General features: G+C 45.3%; 2 protein-coding genes across 5 annotated transcripts in view; both read left to right on the forward strand.

The window, feature by feature from the left end:
• LOC122114367 (integrator complex subunit 14-like) overlaps positions 1-2954 on the forward strand; it is a 56697-nt gene extending 53743 nt beyond the window's left edge. Inside the window, exons 6-9 of the mRNA XM_042687507.1 lie at positions 753-895; positions 1344-1537; positions 2398-2445; positions 2869-2954. Coding sequence (XP_042543441.1) covers positions 753-895; positions 1344-1354 — 154 coding nt within the window. The 3' untranslated portion in view covers positions 1355-1537; positions 2398-2445; positions 2869-2954. The remainder of the gene's footprint in view (positions 1-752; positions 896-1343; positions 1538-2397; positions 2446-2868) is intronic.
• Positions 2953-12138, forward strand: LOC122114361 (ral guanine nucleotide dissociation stimulator-like). 4 transcript variants are annotated; one of them, XM_042687483.1, is made up of 7 exons: positions 2953-3095; positions 3386-3628; positions 9042-9186; positions 9367-9560; positions 10411-10458; positions 10879-11105; positions 11398-12138. In XM_042687483.1, the coding sequence occupies exons 4-7, from the start codon at positions 9439-9441 to the stop codon at positions 12111-12113; spliced, it is 1113 nt and encodes a 370-aa protein (XP_042543417.1). In that variant the 5' UTR covers positions 2953-3095; positions 3386-3628; positions 9042-9186; positions 9367-9438; the 3' UTR covers positions 12114-12138. The 4 variants fall into 4 exon arrangements, with proteins under 4 accessions (XP_042543417.1, XP_042543415.1, XP_042543416.1 ...); XM_042687481.1 differs by lacking the exons at positions 2953-3095; positions 3386-3628 and adding an exon at positions 4449-4924; XM_042687482.1 differs by lacking the exons at positions 2953-3095; positions 3386-3628 and adding an exon at positions 7664-7867.
• Positions 12139-23565: the final 11427 nt, after the last annotated feature.

The raw sequence follows: 23565 nt of genomic DNA on the forward strand, positions 1-23565 counted from the left end.
ACAAAAAAAAAAAGTGTAAGGCCTTGAGTTTAAGCCCCAGTACCAGAACCAAAAGAACAAACCAAACAAACCGTTTATTGCCCATTTTGTTACAGTGGCTGTGGCCTTGGTGTGCTGGTAGTGATGTAGTGATTTGTTCTACTTTAAAGGTGTCCTCTCTTGCTTTGTAGCTTCAGAGCACCGATTCCCTGGAATGCCTTGAACGTCTCATACACCTCAACAACGGTGAAGGGCAAATTTTTACTATTGATGGTCCCCTGTGCTTGAAAAACGTGCAGTCTATGTTTGGGTGAGTATATGCTTTAAAGTTGTTTTTTGAGGGGTGGGGGGTGGGGGCTTCTTTACAATCTGATATTGTAATTTGACAACCAAGAAGAACAGTTACTGTATTATTTCTTCAGTCTAACGTTCTCCCAACTGAGCTATTTCGGCAACCTCTCAGTTACTGTATTATTTCTAACAGTTTTTTATTTTTTCACAGTTGCCCGTTTTTCAGGTAAAATAAGGTGGTCATGCTTTAAAAAGACTCAGCTGTTCCCAAGTTTAACTTGCTCTGGGGTTTCTCTCTCAATTGAAATTTCCTCTTTAAAAACATCAAAATGTTTTCCATTTCACAAGTATATTTAGTTTTGGAATCAGTGCGAAGGTTTAACCAGCTTTACATCTTGAAATGTTACTTTCATGTGTACAGTCCTTTTATGTGTACCACATGTGAACTCTTCCTCCCTTAACAAGTCATGATCATCTTCTAGAAAGCTGATAGACCTGGCATATACGCCTTTCCATGCTGTGCTCAAGTGTGGCCACCTGACCGCTGACGTCCAGGTCTTCCCCAGGCCAGAGCCATTCATTGTAGATGAAGAAATCGATCCTATCCCAAAAGTCATTAACACAGGTAATGCATTAAAAATTCCCTCCTGGCCTTCCTCTTTTCCCTGCCCTCTTTTCACTTGTGACTTACTTTCTCCCCATCTAGGAGGGTTGGAAAGAATCTTGTATTCTCACAGGGAGGTGCTATTGTCATCAGCCCTGGATTTTTTTTTTTTCTTTTTTGCTGGTCCTGGGGGCTTGAACTCAGGGCCTGGGCATTGTCCCTGATCCTCATTTGCTCAAGGGTAGTCCTCTAAAACTTGAGCCACAGCACCACTTCACACTTTTTTTGTTTATGTGATACTGAGGAATCAAACCCAAGGCTTCATGCAGTCCACAGGAGAACGTTCTTAGGTGATTTGTCTATACTGAGATAATGCTTTCTGCATAGATTTCAATCCATTCTATCACAATTACTCATTTGGAAGTGTTCTCATTTCCATCATTTTTTCTGATTCTTTTTCCTACCTTAGTGTGCCAATGAGTCAGGCCTGACCCTGAATGTGCCATGCAATGTATGAAGCCCGGAGGCAGGCCTGCTGGACATGCTGGTGATGAACCTGGTTCCTGCCTACCAGAGAGGCGATCTCTTCTGTATTGGAAACTTCCTCCACAATTATAGACAGTGGGGGACAATGGAGCAAGTGCTGGCTATTGTGTTCAAAAAGTGAGTGTTCCCCCTTCCTTCGCATCTTGGTCTGTTCAGCCCCTCCTTGCTGAGTTGTGGCATACTTGGCACCCCTCTGAACCTGTTGATTTCATGGGGGTCTTCTCATAGGAGCTTGGCATGAGACAAAGAAGTGCACCCCCTGCCTACTTTCTTAGTAGTGGTCTGCCCAGGACATTTCCCAGAAAAGCTACTGGAACCTCAGAAGCTTGCTTACTGAGGGGCTGTTATTACAGGCATGTGCCACTGGCACCCAACTTCTGCCCTCACCTAGGTGAGGTTCTAGGAAATCACATTTCCCATGAGTAAATAAGGTTTCATTGGGAATTGAATGTCTGTGAATAATGTAGACCCAGGAAAGGCTGGGGTGTGGGGGAGGCAGGTGAACTGGAGGCTGAATCACAGACCTCAGGGAGGGATTATGTTGGCTTTACATATTTATAACCCCTGAAGCTTTTATGATTTTGTGTGTGTGCCAGTCCTGCAACCTGAACTCAGGGCCTGATTGCTGTTTCTTTGGTGCTCAGAGATACCACTACAGCATTTGAACCATAGGTGCTATTCTGGTCTTTGAAAAATTAGTGTCTTTAGACTTTTACTGACTAATGTCTGATCAGACTGTGCACCTGAGATCTCATGCTCCTGATGAGCCAGAATTTGAGGAATTAGCCACTGGCACATTTTCCTTGGACCAAATACATATACCTCTCATAGAATATTTTTCACTGAACTGTATAGACATATCTCACTTGTGTATGTGTCAGATTCCATTCCCATCTGGGAGTGAGCCCATCCCATATGTGTCCTGTGTGGGCAGAAAAGGAGAAGCTGAGAGGTGACTTCCTCCTGTCCTCCCATAGGTACAGATTCCCGGGCGCTAACTCCGAGGAAGATGAACAAGTAAAGAAGTAAGTGGACTGTGGCACAAAGAAAAGGCCCCTTCGTTCAAAATGGTATCTTTGAGGCTTCTGATTGAAAGTGCAGATTTCTCATTTGCACACCACTTGTGCTTTCCACTAGGGGCAGAGGCTTGGGATTGGAGTGGTGGCAGAGGACACAGCTGTGGTGTGGTTGTGGACTCTCAGGGATGACAGGGAGGGCTGTGTGTACAAAATCAGTTCCTTCTTGTTACCTATCACAGTGAGAATATTGGAGAATTATCTTTCAGAAGCTTCTAGACCTGGGTGGTAAAGATGACCTTGCCTGCAGGAGTCGGCTCCTGCTTCCCAACATGCAAGAGTCCATATAGCAGTGCTTGCAGAAAGGGGCTATGGGAGGCCCAGGATAGGGAGGGCAGGCACTCACTCTTCTTGTCACCAATCTGCCCACAGCAGCCTTTGTTCCATCTTCACCATGTGGATGGACTGCTATCCTGCTGATTTTCGAGAGCCCTAGAACCGACACCCGGAGAAAGAACTGACCCACTATGCCATGCTCCGCATGCCCTCCTCGGACCTGCTCCTCCACCTCCACATTCTCCTGAATGAGCTGGAGGAGACCAGGAAGAATGAGACCAAGAAACAGAGGAAGAAGTCCCTGTGTGGTCACCTCAGAACGTGTGAGTAGGGATGGCGCCTGGGCCTCTAGGAGTGATCCTAATTGCCTGAGAGCCCTTATTACCCCCCAGGTTGTAAGAATATCTTTGTATGATACTCTGGGCCAGACAGTTTGTTCTATTGGTGAAAGGATTTGAGCTTAGCCACTCTTTGGAAATACCTTGCCTTCTCATCAGTGTTCAGTCCAAAGTAAACTTGTACAGCTTCCTCCATTAGAGCCTCATGGAAATTGAACTTCACCTGAACATCCAGAGACCACTGTCAAACTCCTTTACATATTTCTCTTTCTCAGGCTTTGGCCACCATAGAGCAGTTTCTCCTGACCTCCCAAGAAAGAAGCCCTCGGTGATGTCAGGGATGGTGATGGATGGAGATCTGGAGCCCTCGCTGGACTCCACAAAGCATGTGCATGTAGAGGGGTTGGATGCATTTGCAGTGAGGCCCCAACGGGTTGTGAGTCCTGTGGATATGCCACTGGTTCTGAACCCCGTATGTGACAGAGCTGCACCTGTAGGGACCCCAAAGAAAGAAGAAGGTAATAGTGATTGTCTTCCTGTGACTTTCACAGGCGGCCCAGATCAGCTCAAAAAGGGTCAAATGAGCACGCCTCCTGGTGTGCTGGAGGGAGTAGCACACGTGGGGATGATGGAAAATGTCCCCAGTCTGTGTTCAGGGGAACCAATGAGTGAGGTCCCAACATTAGATGCAGCTCAGGAAAGTGAATCTGTCCTCACAGAACATCAGGACAAATCTGTCCTGCTGCAGGAGAGCCAATCTCCAACTGAGAAATTAGAATCTGCCTCTCTCTCAACTCCAGGAGCAAATCCTATCTTTCATGAGGAGGTAGATCCCTTGGAGGATTCTGAGGTAGAATTTATGTCTGAAGGCAACTTACAAGCCGGCCTAGACTTAGAGCTTCCCTCCCCTCTCCCTGGGGATATCTCTCTTTTCTTTTTCTCCTGATTGTTGTAAAATGTTCATTCTTTTTATTCTTCTAAATTCATTAAGATGTATGTTTATGTTGTACAATTTATAGATCCTAAATACTGTGGGTTCTTTAATGTACATTCTGATGTCCCAGACACATGTGTCCTGAGTAAGGGCAAAAGACAGAGTGACCTGGAGCTGTACAAGAGCATTCACTGGCTATAGAGGGAAGTGTTCAGTGCACTGTGAGGGGCAAGGAACCCAGCCCATGCCTGCATGGGGTGATCAGGCCACTACTAAAGCTCTAGGACATAGCAAACCAGATGTCCTTGAAAGTTGTTCTGTCAGACTAAATGTACTAAATGGGGGACTTTCTTCCATTAGTGTAGTCAAGTCAGTACGCACCCCTATTTTGCTCTCTGCAAATATGTAAGAACATTTCACCTCAAAATAACATCAAAAAGCTACTTTGAGGGAAAAGTATTTGACAAAATACATGGGAAATAGGTAAAAGCCATCATCAATAGAAGAAAGAAAACTTATTCAGAGCGACAAAGACATGCCAGGTGTCCTGGCCCATGTCAATAATTCTAGTTTCAAGAGTGCTCTATACTTCCTCAGGATGGAGCTTCAAATCAGCCCCTGTAGACAAATCTGAAAGACTTATCCAATGAGCCAGCAAAAGTCAAGAAGTCCTAGCATGGCTGAAGTTACATGTTTCAGAATGGAACAAAAAGGAAGCAAGAGCTCAATGTCCTGAGTTCAAATTCCACTACTGGCACAAAAGATGAAGACATCTAGACATGAAATGTGGGCAATGGTAGCTTGAAACGATGGAAACAGAAAAACATACGAATGGGAAAATTACATATTTAAGCAAAAAGGCCAGACTTACAAACCATTGGTGAGTAGGTGTGGGCCTGTTCATGTTCTATGGCAGCGTGTAGAATGATTTATGAAACTCCAAATAGATTCTAGTTAGCCAAATGTGGATCAGGATGATGTGGTACTATGTAGTGAATTGTGGAAGAATAGGAAATACATCTTTGATATGCATATTCACTTTCTAATTGGAGTGGTAAGGGATTTCTCAGTCTTCCTGTCTGTTTTCTTGTGTTTATCTTTCTGTCTCTGTTTCTGTCTGTCTCTGTCTCTGTCTGTCTCTGTCTCTGCCTCTGCCTCAGCCTCTGTCTCTGTCTCTCTGTCTCTCTCTCCCTCTCTCTCTCTCTCTCCCTCTCTCTCTTTCTCTCTGTGTCTCTTCCTCTCTTCTGTTTTGTTGTGGAGCTTGAACTCATGTTGTGGGACCTGTCTCTGAACTTTTTTTGCACAAGGCTAATGCTCTTCAACTTAGAGTCACAGCTCCCCTTCCAGTTTTCTGGTGGTTGATTGGACAGAAGAGGACTTTCTTGCCAGATATGGCTATGAGCCATGATCCTCCCATTTAGACTCCTGACTAGCTAGCAGTACAGGCATGATCCACAGTGTCCAGTCAGGGAATCTTTTTGTGTGTGTGTGTTAGACCTTGCCTCCCTCCTCTCTGGGCATTTGCCTGTTTTACTATTTATTGTTTTAACAGTATTAAAATGTCCATGTTTACATGATGTTGTAAAATTCTTGAATACAAAATACTCTGGTCTTTTCTACCTCCAATCTAATATCCTGGGCACATGGGGCCTGATTGGGAGGAAGCAGAGTGTGCTGGATCTGGGGAACAAATCTGCTGGATTTACAAGGAACAGGTGACTAGAGGGAGCCACAAGGAATGCAGGCAGTGGAGGATGCAGCCTATGCTGAGATAGGACCCTTGATGCTGAGACACAAAAGCTCTGTGTTATATCAGAACAGGTGTCTTTGAAAGCTGGTCCCACTTGAATCTCAAGCCCCCACCTCTTTCTAGGGATAACTTCCCCTTTCCAGCTAGTCGGGTAAATGTGTTGATGTTTGAAGCTCTCTGCCAACCATGAACAATTCTGCACTGTGCAAATATAGAACATATAAATGTTTAAAGCTAGAATTAAATATTTGGTGCTGTTTTATGTTCTTAAGATGTTCCTTGCGTTGGGTTTCCATGAAGATTTTCTAAGTCTGCATGAGGGTGGATATGGACTGTAAGTTATCAAGATGACACAATAAGAGACTCATGCCTGCATTTGGAGAATGGTCTGGAAATGAGCTTGCTGCACATATTAGCTTACTTGGGCTAGGCGTTTTTCTCTGTAAGAAGTCATTTTGGCTGCCTTTTCCCGTTCATTGTATCAGAAGCTACAACCTCTAACATGTAAATAGATGTACTTTGATGTAACATTTAAGAAAATCTGAGGGAATATTTAACAGTATTTGGAAAAGGGTGTCGTTTGTGGTAGTCAAAAACTTATATTCTAACCATGTTGGCATTGTTCTACACAAATGGATCAATGTGTCTCTGTATACCAGGTGAGGAACAGTTCTGAGTCTCCCTGTCTTGAAGCACACATTCTGAGAATCCTTGAATTTCATCTGCTCTCTATCCCAGGGCAGTGGATTCTGAGAGGAGGCCTGGGCCCTGCAGTGTGGCAGAGGTGCATGTGCAGAGGGAACATGTCTGGTTGGCATGCTGGAGTGGGAAATCCAGAAACTCTGGCAATCACCAGTTCAGTGAAGAGGACAGAGGATTTAAGAAGGGACCGAGTGAAGAGTGTGCTTGTAGGGGGCGTGTGTACAGAATGGTGGTGCTTGAACTTAAAAGCTGGCCACTGTCTCTGAGTTCTTTCACTCAAGGCTAGCACTCTACCACTTTGAGCTACAGCTGGAGATAATCTGATAGCATTTCCTGACCTGGCTGGTTTTGAACCATGATCCTCAGATCTCAGCCTCCTGACTAGCAAAGAATACAGGCCTGAGCCAGAGACACTGATCCATATCATTTTTGTGTGTAGACTATTGGTGGTAAAGAAGACTCATTTATTCAAGAACTAAAAAACGACTAACAAGGGAAATTGTTGAGGAAAATCTGTATTTCTAACAGAAGACTTGGGTAACATTGTGACAGGAAAGGCTAAATTCCAAAATTGGTATTATTTTCTGTGTTCACTATATACATCACTTACATATTATATATAATATAATATATATAAATATATCATATCATATACTACATGATAATACATGTATTTGTATTTTATAGGAGGACTAGCATATGATATTATGGATCTCGAATATGTTGTTTCACAAAACAATAATGTAAAAGACATTATTTGGGAATTCAGTGATATACCATTGATTCCCATATATTGTGTAGGTATATCTGTCTCAAGTCAACATAGTTAAATTCGCCAAATGCTGTTGCAAAAAGGGGTCATGTGCTGGGCGCTGGTGGCCCATGCCTATAATCCTAGCTACTGGAGAGGCTGAGATCTGAGGATCACAGCGGAAAGTCAGCCAGGCAGGAACATCCATGAGACTCTGATCTCCCAATAAGCAACCAGAAAACCAGAAGTGGTACTGTGCCTCAAGGTGGTAAAGCCCTAGCTTTGAGCTGAAAAGCTGAGGGACAGGGTCCAGGGCCAGAGTTCAAGCCCAACAAACAATCCCCTATCCCCCTAAAAATGTGCGATGGCAGGTAATGAGCTGTTCATATATAGCTTAGGCCTGTGATCCCAATTAATCAGGAAACTTGGTTCTGAGTTTCAAAGGTTCTATCCTCAGGGCACTAAGTTTCGAGAGAGACTTGAGCCTCTCAAGGGACACAAAGAGACATGTGCAGTGGAGGATGGCTTGTGTCTGTGCTTGGATGGGAAATCCAGAAACTGAACAGCCATTGCCACAGTTGAGGAACGATGAGGCTGAAGAGGAGCAATGTCCATGCTGGGTAGGAAAGTTCCATGAATCTCTCATCTCCAGTTGACTACAAAAAGCTCAAAGTGGACCTGTGTCTCGTGGTAAAGCACTAGTTTTGAGGAACATTGCTCAGGGATAGCGCAAAGGGTCCAAGATCAGAAATGCGCACACACACACACACACACACACACACACACTCCACAGTAAATATTGTATTTTCAGTTCCTATGCAGAGACTGGACAACAGCTCAGCAATGTGTGAAATTCTTCCCGTTTGTGTTGAGGGAGGAGGATAGATCATGGGACACAGAAGCAAAGACTTCAGAGGCAAATGACTATATAAACGATTAGCTTGTAAGACGTAAAAGAGCAGTTTTCTACCTTAAATACTACATTCCTTCAAAGCTATAGTAAAACAAATCCTCGTCATCATAAAAAGACAATGCAGCAGCTCTTCCTTTCTCTGCTTGCCTCCATGAAATATTTCAAGTATAAAAAATAATTTTCTCACTTACAAAAATGGACACCTGTGGCTGGGAAGGTGGCTCAGTGGTAGAGTGCTAGCCATGAGCAAAAGAGCTCAGGGGAGTGCCCAGGCTGAAGTGAAGCCACAGAAATGGCCAAACAAATAGTCACCTGTAATAAAGGCTAATTATATATGTAATGTATGTTTTCCAATATTCCTTTCAATTTCCCATCTCTAAGCATTTGCATTGGCTCCAGATGACACCAGAGAGGGGTTCCAAGGACAAACAGATTAGGCTACAGAAAGTAAACAGTGACCTAGGATGTTGCTGTCAAAATATGTGCTAGAAGGATGTGGCAGTCACAGAAGACCCTGAGAGCCAAAATAATTTGAGCCAGATAAGAGGAATAGTGACAGATATGCCATGAATGTGACCTAGGAGTGACTCCTGGAAGCAGAGAACATGCCAGAACCTAGGACTAGCAGATTAGGATTGGACAAACAAGGTGTGCTGTTAACTTGTCTACATGTACACATTGCAATATAGGGTGGATGGGAATATTTCTTGTGTGAGGAAGCGGCAGAGGTCATTGGGCCTGACAGGTGACCCTGCCTCCTTCACAATGGAATAGAACATGGAACCCTGATAGCAGACCACGGTAACTCACAGTTGGCTCAAGCCAGCTCACTTGGCCTGTGACTCCGGAGCCAGAAACATGTTCTTGTGCTGTATTCGCAGGTCTCGAGACTCTGGTCTCAGCCAAGAGAAGGATGGGTGCCTCAGTCAAAGCTGTAGACACTGGATCAGTGGCAAGCCACGAAGCAACCATCTCAGAGATTTGTCCAAAAAGAAACCTAGGAAATCACAAGGCATCTCAGGCAAGGTATACTCATGATAGAAAACCTACTTAACCCCAACCTGGTCCACAGTAGAACCTTCTTATGTGATTTAGGTTTACTGAGATAATACTGTCTGCATAGTTTTCAATCTACTCTATCACAATTACTCATTTGGAAGTGTTCTCATTTCCATGGTTTTTTTCTGATTCTTTGTCTTGCCTTAGTGTGCTAATACGTCAGCCCTGACCCTGAATGTGCCATGCGATATATGGAGCCCGGAGGCAAGCCTGCTGGACATGCTGGTGATGAACCTGGTCCCAGCCTACCAGAAAGGCGATCTCTTCTATGTTGGAAACTTCCTCCACAATTATAGACAGTGGGCAACAATGGAGCAAGTGCTGGATATTGTGTTCAAAAAGTGAGTGTTCCCCCTTCATAACCGGGGCGGTTCAGCTATGCCTGGCTGAGTTGTGGAATATTTGGCACCCCTCTGAACCTGTTGATTTCATGGGGGTCTTCTCACAGGAGCTTGGCATGAGACAAGAAAGTGCATACCCTGCGTAGTTTCTTAGTAGTGGTCTGCCCAGGACATTTCCCAGAAAAGCTACTGTAACCTCAGAAGCTTTCTTACTGAGGGGCTAGGATTACAGGCATGTGCCCATGGCACACGACTTCTGCCCTCCCCTAGGTGAGGTTCTAGGAAATCACATTTCCCATGAGTAAATAAGGTTTCATTACAAATTGGATGTCTGTGAATAATGTAGACCCAGGAAAGGCTGGGGTGTGGGGAGGTGGGTGAACTGGAGGCTGAATCAACTCAGAGATTTCAGGGAGGCATTATGTTGGCTTTACATATTTATTACCCCTGAAGCTTTTATGTTTTTGTGTGTGTGCCAGTTCTGCAACCTGAACTCGGGGCCTGAGTGCTGTTTCTTTGGTGCTCAGAGCTACCACTACAGCATTTGAACCATAGGTGCAATTCTGGCCTTTTAAAAATTAATGTCCTTAGACTTTTACTGACTAATGTCTGATCAGACTGTGCACCTGACATCTCATGCTCCTGATTAGCTAGGATTAGAGGCATGAGCACTGTCACATTTACCTTGGACCAATGCATATAAGTCTCTTAGCAGAATTTTCACTGAACTGTATCTTACTTATTTATGTGTCAGATTCCATTCCCATCTGGGAATGAGCCCATCCCATATGTGTCCTGTGTGGGCAGAAAAGGAGAAGCTGGGATTTTACTTCCTCCTGTCCTCCCATAGGTACAGATTACCGGGCAGTAACTCTGAGGAAGATGAACAAATAAAGAAGTAAGTGGACTGTGGCACAAAGAAAAGGCCCCTTCATCAAAATGGTATCTTTGAGGCTTCTGATTCAAAGTGCAGATTTCTCATTTGCACATCACTTGTGCTTTCCACTATGGCAGAGGGTTGGGGTTGGAGCGGTGGCAGAGGACACAGCTGTGGTGTGGTTGTGGACTCTCAGGGATGACAGGGAGGGCTGTGTGTTCAAAATCAGTTCCTTCTTGTGACCTATCACAGTGAGAATATTGTAGAATTATCTTTCAGAAGCTTCTAGTCATGGCTGGTGAAGATCATTCTGCCTGCAGGAGTCTCCTCCTGCTTCCCAGCATGCAAGTGTGCATATAGCAGCCTTGCAGAAAGGGGCTATGGGAGGGCCAGGATAGGGAGGGCAGGCACTCACTCTTCTTGTCACCAATCTGCCCACAGCACCCTTTGTTCCATCTTCACCATGTGGATGGACTGCTATCCTGCAGATTTCCGAGAGCCCCAGAACCAACACCCGGTGAAAGAACTTACCCACTATGCCATGCTCCACATGCCCTCCTCAGATCTGGTCCTCAATGTCCACGTTCATCTGGATGAGCTGGAGGAGAGCGGGAAGAATGAGACCAAGAAACAGAGGAAGAAGTCCCTGTGTGGTCACCTCAGAGCTTGTGAGTAGGGATGGCGCCTGGGCCTCTAGGGATGCGCCTAATTGCCTGAGAGCCCTTATTACCCCCCAGGTTGTAAGAATGTCTTTTTATGATACTATGTGCCAGGCAGTGTTGGTTCTATTGGTGAAAGCACTTGTGCTTAGCCACTCTTGGGAAAGACCTTACCTTCTCATCAGTGTTCAGTCCAAAGTAACCTTGTACAGGTTCCTCCATTAGAGACTCATGGAAATTGAATTCCACCTGAACATCCAGAATCCACTCTCAAACTCCTTTACCTATTTCTGTTTCTCAGGCTTTGGCCGCCATAGAGCCGCTTCTCCTGACCTCCCAAGGAAGAAGCCCTCGGGGATGTCAAGGATGGTGATGGATGGGGATCTGGAGCCATCACTGGACTACACAATGCATGTGCATGTAGAGGGGTTGGATGCATTTGCAGTGAGGCCCCAAAAGGTTGTGAGTCCTGTGGATAAGACAGTGGTTCTGAAGCCCACATGTAAGAGAGCTGAACTTGTAGGGACCCCAAAGAAAGAAGAAGGTAATAGTGATTGTCTTCCTGTGACTTTCACAGGCAGCCCAGATCAGCTCAAAAAGGGTCAAATCAGCAATCCTCCTGGCGTGCTGGAGGGAGTAGTACACGTGGGACTGATGGAAAATGTCCCCAGTCTGTGCTCAGGGGAACCAATGAGTGAGGTCCCAACATTAGATGCAGCTCAGGAAAGTGAATCTGTCCTCACTGAACATCTGGACAAATCTGTGCTGCTGCAGCAGAACCAATCTCCAACTGAGAAATTAGAATCTGCCTCTCCAGCCTTTGCTGGAGCAAATCCTATCTTTCATGAGGAGCTAGATACTTTGGAGGATTCTGAGGCAGAATTTATGTTTGAAGGCAACTTAGAAGCCGACCTAGCCTTAGAGCTTCCCTCCCCTCTCCCTGGGGATATCTCTCTTTTTCTTTTTGTCCTGATTGTTGTAAAATGTTCATTCTTTTTATTCTTCTTAATTTATTAAATGTATATGTTTATGTTGTACAATGTATGGTTTCTAAATGCTCTGGTTTGTTTTCTTATACATTCTGATGTCCCAGACACATGAGTCCTGAGTAAAGGCAAAAGAGTGACCTGGAACTGTCCAACAACACTTACTGGCTATGAAGGGAAGTGTTCAGTGCACTATGAGGGGCAAGGAACCCAACCCATGCCTGCATGGGGTGATCAGGCCACTACTAAAGCTCTAGGACATAGCAAACCAGATGTCCTTCAAAGTTGTTCTGTCTCTTGAGACAAATGCCAGACTAAATGTTCTGTACGGGGGACTTTCTTCCATTAGTGAATTCAAGTCAGTACACACCCCCATTTTACTCTGTGCAAATATGTAAGGACATTTCACCTCCAAATACCACCAAAAATTTACTTTGGGGGAAAAGTATTTGACAAAATACATAGGAAATAGGTAAAAGCCATCATCAATAGAAGACAGAAGACTTAGCCAGAGGGACAAAGACATGCCAGGTGTCCTGGCCCATCTCAATAATTGTAGCTTCAAGAATGCCCTATACTTCCTCAAGGTTCAAATCAGCCCCTGTAGACAACTCTGAAAGACTTCTCCAATGAGCCAGCAAAAGTCAGGAACTCATAGCATGGCTCAAGTTACATCTTTAAGCATTGATCAAAAAATACGCAATAGCTCAAGGCCCTGAGTTGAAATTCCTCTACTGGCACAAAAGATGAAACATCTAGACATGAAATGTGGTCAATTGTAGCTTTAAACCATGGAAACAAAAGCATACAAATGGGAATATTACATATATAAGCAAAAAGCCCAGACTTATAAACAATTGGTAAGTAGGTGTGGGCCTGTTTATGTTCTATGGGAGCATGTGGAATAATTTATGAAACACCAAATAGATTCCAGGTAGCCAAATGTGGATCAGGATGAGGTGGTACTCTGTACTGAATTGTGGAAGAACAGGATATACATCTTAGATATCCATATACATTTTTCTAAATGGAGTTGTCAGTGATTTCTCAGTCTTCCTGTCTCTTTCTGTGTTTGTCTGTCTCTGTCTCTATTTCTGTCAATCTCTGTCTGTTTCTGTCTCTCTCTGTCTCTCGGCTCTTTTTCTGTCTGTCTCTGTCTCTCGCTTTTCCTCTCTCTGTTTGGTTGTGGAGTTTGAACTCATGTTGTGGGCACTGTCTCTGAGCTTTTTTTGCACAAGGCTAATGCTCTTCCACTTAGAGTCACAGCTCCCCTTCCATTTTTTGGTGCTTAATTGGAGAGAAGAGTCTCATGGACTTTCCTGAGTGATGTGGCTTTGAACCATGATCCTCAGATTTAGACTCCCGACTAGCTACCAGTACAGGCGAGATCCACAGCATCCAGTCAGGGAATCTTTTTTAAACCTGATTTTCTAAGAAATCACATGAATGTTTCATAGCAAAGGTTTGAAGCCTGACTTCAATGTGACAAGACAAGAATTTTGTCAGCCTGAGACAATTGAAGATCCTGGAGTTTTGTTTCTTGTTGATTGTGTCTGGAATCCAGACATATACAAGCTACTGAAGTACAACACAATTAGTTTTACAATCTGAGTCTAGGGATTCAAGTTTATATAAAATGTTAGCTCTCCATCCTGCATACCTCCGAGATAGGGTACATGACTTCTGCATTTCTACTGGTGTTTCAAGAACTATTCTATTTATATAATTGTTGTTTTGTTAATCTGGTGGTAGAGCTGCGCACTTCTAATCAATGAGAGCTACTGGGAAGACAGAAATGAGGAACTTGAAATTGAATACCAGCCGGAGGCCAAAACTCAACAGTTGGTCTGAAAAATAATTGTAAACAAAGAGCCCAGGGCAAGTCCCAAGTCACAGAATAATACCTGCGTACTAAAACATTCTTGAGCAAAAATGCTTATAGTTGTGTGTAAATATACCATTGATTAAAAATAGATTAATATATATTTGAGTGTGTGTGTGTATGTGTGTGTATCTATAAAGTGAACATAAGGAAATTCAGCAAACTCTATGAAAAAGGGGCTGTGAGCTGGCCATCTGAGGCACAGGCCTGTGATCTTTGTGATTTAGGAATCTGGGTTCTGAGTTTCAGGGACTCTTAACTCCAGGGCCTTAGATTTTGAGACCAGGCCTGAGCCCCTCTGGAGCAGCACATGGACATGCGCAGTGGGAGGACGGCTGGTGCGCGTGCTCAGACTGGCAATCCAGCCCCTCCGGGACCGCCATTGCAGCTTCTGGGAGAGACAGGGGTCTGGAGCAGAGAAGTTGGCGCTGAGGTGCTGTCCTGGGGGAAGCGATGAGGAAGGGCAGCCGTGGGGAAGGGAGGCCTCTCAGGAAAGCCCGCAAGGCCTTGTGTGCAGCGGGAACTTGTGGACGTCCTTTCTGGGGCTGGGGCCTGGCTGTGCCGCCCCGTGCGGCCTCCGCGGTCTTTTGGCGCCTGGCTCCGCCATGGTTGCTGTCAGGCCGGGCAGCGGATCCTCCCGTGCCTTGCCCGGCGTGGAGCCTGCAGGACAGCCAGACCCCAGCACACGGGGTGCAGGAAGCAGTGGGATTTGCGCAGGTGTGCTGCTGGGAGGAAGGGCGGCGGGCTTTGTCTGAGGTGAGTCCCTTAGGTGTCTGGCTGGTCTGGAGGGGACACGGAGGTTTGGAGGAACGGCTTCCCTGGGGTCCGGTTAGTGTTTCGGGGTGATGGTGGTGTATTGCCAGTAAGGGTCATCGAATGCCTTAGCTTTCCCGCCTTGTTATTCCCTCTTGTAATGTATGTGTGTGCCAGTGCTGGGACTTGAACTCAAGGCCTTGGTGTCCTCCCTGACTCTCCCCCCTCCTTTCCCCTCCTCAGGGCTGCCACTCTACCACTTGGATCACAGTTCTGCCTCCAGATTTCTGTTGGTTTTCTGGAGATAGAAGCCTCACAGACTTTCCTGCCCAAGCCGGCTCTTTAGCCTGACAGTGCAGTTGTGGATGAGAGTGAGCTGGAAGGAAGGGAGCCACGACCCTTGGGCTGGTGGGAAGATGTTCATTTCTCCTGGGGCTTCACTGCGGTTTGAGATCAGTACCGCGGGGGAGCCGTGTAAGGAAAGTCCATCACATGCATAGCTGGCTTTGGTGGTTGGTGTGCTGGGAATGCCCACTCAGAGGTTCAGGGTTGACATTGGGGTGACTGGGCTGGGTGCCAGAGTGAGTTGAAAAAACAAAAACAAATACCGGGATTGAAAATCCTAGTGAATTTGTAATCTGAAATTAACAAAAGTGTACCAACAACAACAACAACAATGATGCTATGCAAAATGAGTGCCAAGATATGGACACAAGGGGTTTTTCTTTGTTGTCATTTTTAATGTACCATGGGCTTTTTTTCTTTGTTTTCTTTGCATGGTACATCCCTGTTGTCACTGTATTTGATTTTGGTACCTTGCATCTTGTATATACGTTTATCTAATATCTGGAGTGGAAGGGGTATAACAAATTGACCCATTGGGGGCTGGGAAGGTGGCTCAGTGGTAGAGCGCTTGCTTTGCATCCATAATGCCCTGGGTTCAATTCGTCAGCAACACATTAGCAAGAAGAAAAAAGCCGGAAGTGGCGCTGTGGCTCAAGTGGTAGAGCACTAGTCTTGAGCTGCAGAGCTGAGGGACAGCACCCAGGCCCAGAGTGCAGGCCCCATGACCAGACCACTCCCCCCCCCCAAAAAAAAAAAACCCAAAAAAACTTATTTACCCTTTGTAACAATGAGACTCACAAGACACTAGGTTGGAAATGAACTTATATTTGAAATAAAACTGCTTTTTTTTTAAAAAATGAGTTGTTTCTTTTTTTCATCCAGGGATTTGAGCTGAAGGACTGGGTGCTGTCTTGGAGTGTTTTTGCTCAAGGTTAGGGCTCCATCACTTTTCCCATAGATCACTCCCAGTTTTCTTGATAGTCAATTGGAAGTCAGAGACTCATAGGCTTTCTGCCTGAACTGGCTCTAAACAGTTTCTGAGTTCCTGTTCTCTTAAATAAATATGATTAAAGCCCTGACCCAATGGCACCTTACAAAATGGTTTTTTTTTTTTTCATTTCCAAAAATTTTGAGCTTTTGGTAAATTAGGCATTTCTGGGCCCTGGTGGCTAATTTCTATAATAGTAGCTACTTGCAAGGCAGAGATCTGAGAATTATGGTTCCAAGCCAGCCTGGGCAGGAAAGTCCATGAGACACTTATCTCCAAAACATCAGAAAACTAGAAGTGGTGCTGGGGCTCAAGTGGTAGAGATGTAGCCTTGAGCACAGAGAGACTCAGTAATAAATCCCAGGCCCTGAGTTCAAGCCCCAAGACTGGTGGACAAACAAAACTAAACAATCACAAAACCCAGACCAATTTGTGTTTGTGCCAGTGTTGGGGCTTGAATTCAGAGAGTGGAGACTATCACTGAGCATTTTTGCCCATGGTTAATGCTCTACCACTTGATCCACTGCAGCACTTGTGGGTTTTGATGGTTAATTGGATATGAGAGTCCAGGGACTTTCCAGTCCTGATTGGCTTCCAATTTCATTCCTTAGATCTCAGCCTACTAAGTGTCCTGGATTAAAGATCTGAGCCACCACCAACTAGGTGTCTAGTAAGTTTTTTTTTTGTCATTTGTGGGAGCTGATCTCTGTGCCTGGGCGATGTCCCTCAATGTCCTTCCACTTGAGGCACAGCACCACTTCTGGCTTTTTTTGCTCATGTGATTCTGAGTAATCAAAGCAGGGGCTCATGCATGCAAAGCAAGCACTCTACCACTGAGCCAACTTCTCAGCCCTAGTACTACATTTTTAACATGTAAGATATTATGCTCCAGGTGCTTGTGTACTAAAGTCTCTGAAAAATTCTCTTGGAAATACACAACACCAAACCAAAAATTCCCCTTGCCCGGCGTGGTGCCTGCAGGACGGCCAGACCCCAGCACATGGGATGCAGGAAGCAGTGGGGTTTGCGCAGGTGTGCTGCTGAGAGGAAGGGCAGCGGGCCTTGTCTGGGGTGAGTCCCTTAGGTGTCTGGCTGGTCTGGAGGGGACACGGAGGTTTGGAGGAACGGCTTCCCTGGGGTCCGGTTAGTGTTTCGGGGTGATGGTGGGTGTATTGCCAGTAAGGGTCATCGAATGCCTTAGCTTTCCCGCCTTGTTATTTCCACTTGTAATGTGTGTGTGTGCCAGTGCTGGGACTTGAACTCAAGGCCTTGGTGTCCTCCCTGACTCCCCCCTCCTTTCCCCTCCTCAGGGCTGCCACCCTACCACTTGGATCACAGTTCTGCCTCCAGATTTCTGTTGGTTTTCTGGAGATAGAAGCCTCACAGACTTTGCTGCCCAAGCCGGCTACTTGGCCTGACTGTGCAGTTGTGGCTGAGAGTGAGCTGGAAGGAAGGGAGCCACGACCCTTGAGCTGGTGGGAAGATGTTCATTTTGTGGGGCTTCACCGCGGTTTGAGAACAGTACCGCGGGTGAGCCATGCAAGGTAAGTCCATCACATGCATAGCTAGCTTTGGTGGTTAGTGTGCTGGGAATGCCCACTCAGAGGTTCAGGGTTGATATTGGGGTGACTGGGCTGGGTGCCTGAGTGAGCTGAATAAACAAAAGCAAATACCCGATTGAAAATTGCATTCCTAGTGAAACTCCAAAATAAAACTAAAAACGAGTAAGGACAGCAACAACAAAAACAAGATGCTAGGCAAAATGAGGCCCAAGATTCAGACACAAGAGGTTTTTCTTTGTTGTTCTTAGTGAACCATGAGATTTTTTTCTTAGTTTCTTTTGTATGGTACATCCCTAATTTCACTGGATTTGATTCTTGTACCTTGCATCTGTATATACTCTACTTGGGGAGGGGAAGGCTTATAACAAAATGGTGAAACATGATCACAGGATGACCCCTTGCAACAATGAGGCTCCCAAGTCTCTCTGTTGGAAATGAACCTATGTTGGAAGTAAAACTGCTTTTTAAAACAATGTGTTTTTTGGCCAGGGATTTGAACGCAAGGACTGGGTGCTGTCTTGGAGTGTTTTTGCTCAAGGTTAGGGCTCCATCACTTTTCCCATAGATGCCCTGCAGTTTTCTTGATTGGGAGTCAGAGACTCACAGGCTTTCCTGCCTGAATTGGAACTGAAGTGAGATTCTGAGATCCTGGGCTCTTGAGTGAATATGATTATAGCCTTGACCCACTGGCACCTTACAAACTGCTTTGTTGGTTTCATTTCCAGATTTTTTGAGCTTCTTGTAAATTAGCCATTTCTGGACGCTGGTGTCTCATGCCTATAATCCTAGCCACTCAGGAGGCTGAGATCTGAGGATTATGGTTCAAAGTCAGCCTGAGCAGGAAACTCCATGATTCACTTGTCTCCCGAACACCATCAGAAAACCAGGAGTGGTGCTGTGGCTCAAGTGGTAGAGCTGTAGCCTTGAGCACAGAGAGCCTCTGGAATAGAGCCCAGGCCCTGAGTCCAAACCCCAGAACTGGTAGAAATAGAAAACTAAACAAAGAAAAAACCTAGACCATTTTGTGTTTTGTGCCAGTGTTAGGGATTGAATTCAGAGAGTGTCAGCTATCATGGAGCTTTTTTGCTCAAGTCTAATGCTCTACCACTTGAGCCACTGCACCACTTGTGGGTTTTGATCTTTAATTGGACATGAGAGTCCATGGACTTTCCAGTCCTGATTTGCTTCCAATCTCATTCCTTAGACCTCAGCCTCCTGAGTAGCCTGGATTAAAGATGTGAGCCACCAGCAGCTAGCTGGTTAGTTGTACATTTTTAACATGTCAGATATTATGCTCCATGTGCTTGTGTACTAAAGTATCTGAAAAGTTCATTTGGAAATACACAATACCAAACCAAAATTTCCCCTAGTCTGTACTATTCATTCAGTCATTTCCAAGTGTTCTAACAATGAAAAAGGTGGTTTCATTTACTTGACAGTGAGTGTAAACTATACACATAGTGGTATATTGAGTGCTTCATCTATTCCCTTAAGGGGGAAAAATACACTAAGTTCGAGTACTTGGTAATGTTGGTGACATATTTTAAAATCTGTTATTAGCATATGTTAATTCTAAAGGGGATTTCAGTGGCTGAGATCTGTAATTCAAGCTTTGCAAGAGGCTGCGACCATAGGACTTCCCAGTCTAACTGGGCAGAGGAGCCCATGAAACTGTATCATCAGTTAAGCAGCCAAAGTTCGGGACTGCAGGCATGGCAAAGCACCACTCCCCTGAAAATCCATGTGTGAGCAGAAGCCCTGAACTCAAGCCCCAGTGCCATTGCTTGCACATACACACACACACACACATACACACAGACACAGACACACGCACACACACACACACACACACACACACACACACATCACTGATGCAGGTATTATTTTCATTTAATTTTCTTTGCACAGTATTTGTGTTATTTTATCTCATGTTTATAGTTTTTACTTGTGTAAGGTTTCCGCAGTAGCATTTTTAACTGCACAGGTTACCGCATCTGTGTTGCTTGTGGCATGATTGTGATTTCCTGTTTGCCAGTTTCTTTGTGACATTACAGGTTTTTATGTTTATACATGTTAATTGGATTCCTTTCCATCTAGAGGTAGTAACAATACTTTCTTCACCAGTGGTGACAATTTCTTATATTGGAAAATGCCATTCTAAGTGAGGCTGTTAGCACCAAATATTGTCCCTGCTATTGAGGCATCAGTTCTTCAACAGAGCGAGGAAATATGTGTGTGTTTTCTAGCCCCTCATATACAAGTAGGCAGAATATATTTTCACATTTGTATGTATCTCTAATAAGTTAAAGTAGAGTTTCTTTTAACATATTTTCCGGCACACCATAGCCTTATCTACCACCACATCAGCTGACACATTTCCAAGTGTTCTAATGATGAAAAAGGTGGTTTTATTTACTTGACAGTGAGTGTAAACTACACACGTCATGGTATAGTGAGTGCTTCATCTATTCCCTTAAGGGGGAAAATTACACTATGTTCGAGTACTTTGCTCCAAATCATTTATCTTTTAGAGCTTGGGCCACCTACGTGGATCCTCAATATTGTAGGCCAGGAAATGGACACACACACACACACACACACACACACACACACACACACACACACACACACCATTAGTGTAGAAGCTTCCCAGCAAAACAGCTGCACCATGAATACTTGTGAGTGAGGGTGGGAATGAGTGCATCCCCTCTGCTAGCTGTTCAGGGCCCTCTCCATGGGTCTGTGGACACTCCTTTCAGAAACCAGCCTCTCCCCACAGTCACCAGCAGCCACCAGCATGTGGGTAGAAGTGGCCTGAGTGATGGTCACAGGACCTTGGTAAAGTGAGCTTTGTGACGTCAATTGTGACATTTTTCTATTCCATCTCTGTTAGAGCTCTCTGCCTCAAGTGGAGTGGGCATGTATGGCAGAGGTGAATTTAGTAGTTTGGTGAACAAAGGGATCATGTAACATTGATTACTATTTACCATGTACTCAGAAGTACGTGTATCAAGAACAGTGGGAGCGCATCCTGTTGGTGGCTCATTTGTCTCTTGTATTGTTCATGTATTTTGGACTGGTTCTGCTGAAATTAGCGCTGAGTCTTGTCCCTTACCTTTTTCATTCAAGGCTGCTGTCCTATCACTTGACCTACTTCTGGATTCTTGGGGTTAATGGACATAAGAGTCTCTTGAAAGCCAAGAGCTCATTAGGCTTACACGTGTGAACCAAACTACTTGGAAGACAAAGATCTCTGAGGGTCGAGGTTCAAAGCCAGTGAGGAGCAAGAAAGATGTTCATGTGTTGTCTTGGAAGCTCAGGAGACCAAGATCTCTGGAAATCCAGGGGTGGTGCTTCATTCAAGCCTGGATAAGCTAGACCCAAGTCTAGCCATGAGTCCAACCCCTCAGCCCATTTTCCAACAAGGAATCAATGGAAACACAAGGCGGCTCAGGCAAGGTATAGTCAAGAGACTTTCTTGTGTGCTTTTAAGAGTCCATAGTGATAAGTCACTTGCTCTGTGGTTTTCATTCCACTCTCACAGTTACTCAACTTGAAGTGTGCTCTCATTTCCATGTTAGAAAGATCCATTCTCTTTACAACCTTAGGGGGAGAGTGATTCAGCCCAAACCTGAATGTGCCCTATAATGTGTGGAGTCAAGATCCAGGCCTGGTGGAGATGCTGGTGATGAACCTGGTCTCTGCCCACCAGAAAGGTGATCTCTTCTTTATTCAAAACTTCCCACATAATGACAGATTGTGTGGGACAATGGAGCAAGTACTGGCTATTCTGCTCAAAAAGTGCACTCAATTCCCCCTTCAAGTCCAGGGCTGCTCAGCCCTTCCTGGCTGCGTGGTGGGAACACTTGGCACCTGTATGAGCCTGTTTGTTTCCCTGGAGTCCTCTCATGGAAAGGGAGACATAGTCGGGCACACCCTACCTAGATTCTTAGGACTAGGGCACCCAGGATTCTGTGTGTCAAGTGTGGACAGTTTATTTTCCCATCCATCTACTCCCTGAGGCACATTTCTCTTTTCTGAGAAGGCTGACACTCTACCTGCATTTCCAGAATTTTCCTATTTTACTGAAGATGAGCATGTGTGTGGAGCGGCTAGGATTAAAGGCATGAACTAGAGCCACCAACTTCAGGACTTACTTAGTTGACGCCCTAGGAAACCCCATTGATCATTGATAAATAAGGCTTCAGAAGGTGCATTGGAGGCCTTGAAGTAATTTACCCTGAGAAGGGCTCAGAGCAGTGGCCTAGCCCTGTATCTACTGAGGCTTGAGCAAAGATTATATTGGGCTTGCTCATTTACAAACCTCTGAAGCCTTCCTTATTTTCAGTTTTGGTTTTTGGGTGCTGCTCCTGCAACTTGAACTCAGGATGTGGGATTTGTCCGAAGTGTTGTGCTCAAATTTAGCACTCTATCCCTTGAGCCACAGCCCTGTTTCTGGCTTCTTGATGGTTAATGGATATAACAATTCCTTGGCTATTTCCTGCCCAGTCTGGTTAGAACTGTGCTGCTCAGATCTCAGCCTCCCATGTGGCTCGGGTTAGGGGTGTGAGCCACCGGCACCTGGCAGAAGCATTTACTTTGGACTCACTCATTCAAGCCTCTTAAAATTTTCACGGGCCATTATAGACATATCTCCCGTACCTTCTATTTTATATTCTCACCTGGGCATTAGCCAGCCCCATGGGCCTCCCGTTAGCTCTGAACAAGAGACTTCCTCCTCTCTTCCCTCAGGTATAGATCCCTCCATCCTAACTGTGAGGAAGATGAACAAGTTAAGATATAAGTGGATTTTGGGAGCAAGGGAAGGGATGTCCTTGAAACTGGGAACTTTGGAGCTTCCGACTCAAAGTGCAAAGTTCTCCTTTGCACACCACTTGTGGTTTGCAGCAGGGGGCTGAGGCTTGGGATGTGAGTGGATGGCAGAGGACACAGCTGTGCTGTGGTTGTGGACTCTCAGGGATGACAGGGAGGGCTGTGTGCACAAAGTCAGATCCAGTGGAGAAACCACCTTCTCATTGCCTATCACAGTGAGAATTTTGCAGAATTGTCTTTCAGAAGTTTCTAGAAGTAGGTTGTGAGGGGCATCCTGCTTGAAGGAGTCCACTCTACCTTCCCAACATGCAAGTCTGGGTATAGGATGGACAGCCACAGCATAGGAATCCTGGCAGAAAGGAGCTATGGGAGGCTCAGGATGGGGAAGGTGGCCTCTGACTCTCCCTGTCCCCAATCTGCCCACAGCATCCTTTGTTCTGTCTTCACCATTTGGACGGACTTTGCCCCTAATGATTTTTATGAACACAAGTACAGAGACCATCTGAATGAACTTATGCACAATCAAATGCTCAACATGGCCTCCTCAGACCTGCTCCTCCACTTACAAGTTCTTCTAGATCAGCGGGAGGAGTCCATGACTAATCAGAACAAGGAAGGGAGGGAGTAGTCCTTGTGCAGCCACCTGAGAGCTTGTGATAGAGATGGAAACAGGACCCCTAGCGATGGTCTTCCCAGGTAGTGACTGGCGGGGAGCTCGTAGTACACCCCAGCTTGGCAAAGTGTCTTTTAATAGATGTTCTCTGCCAGGGAATTCTGCTCTCTGTTTCAAGACACTCAGCCATAGCCACTGGTGAGAAAGACCCTGTCTTCTCATCAAAGTTCAGTCTCAACTCAAATGCTACAACTTCCCCCATTCCATCCTCATGGCAGTTGAGTCACACCAGAACTTCTGCAGTTCACTCTAATCCTCATGTACCTATTTCCATTCCCAGATTTTTGTCAGCGTAATGCAGTCCCTCCTGAACCCATGCTAACGAAGCCCCCCGTGATGTCCATGGTGATGACAGGTAGATATCTGCACTGCACCAAGCGTGTGGATGGAATGTGGTTATTTTCATGTGTAGAACGGCCACAATAGGTTTTGATTTCTATGGACACC

The sequence above is a fragment of the Dipodomys spectabilis genome, unplaced genomic scaffold (assembly GCF_019054845.1).
Source record: "Dipodomys spectabilis isolate Male_0828 unplaced genomic scaffold, ASM1905484v1 ptg000108l, whole genome shotgun sequence".
Taxonomy (NCBI): Eukaryota; Metazoa; Chordata; class Mammalia; order Rodentia; family Heteromyidae; genus Dipodomys; species Dipodomys spectabilis.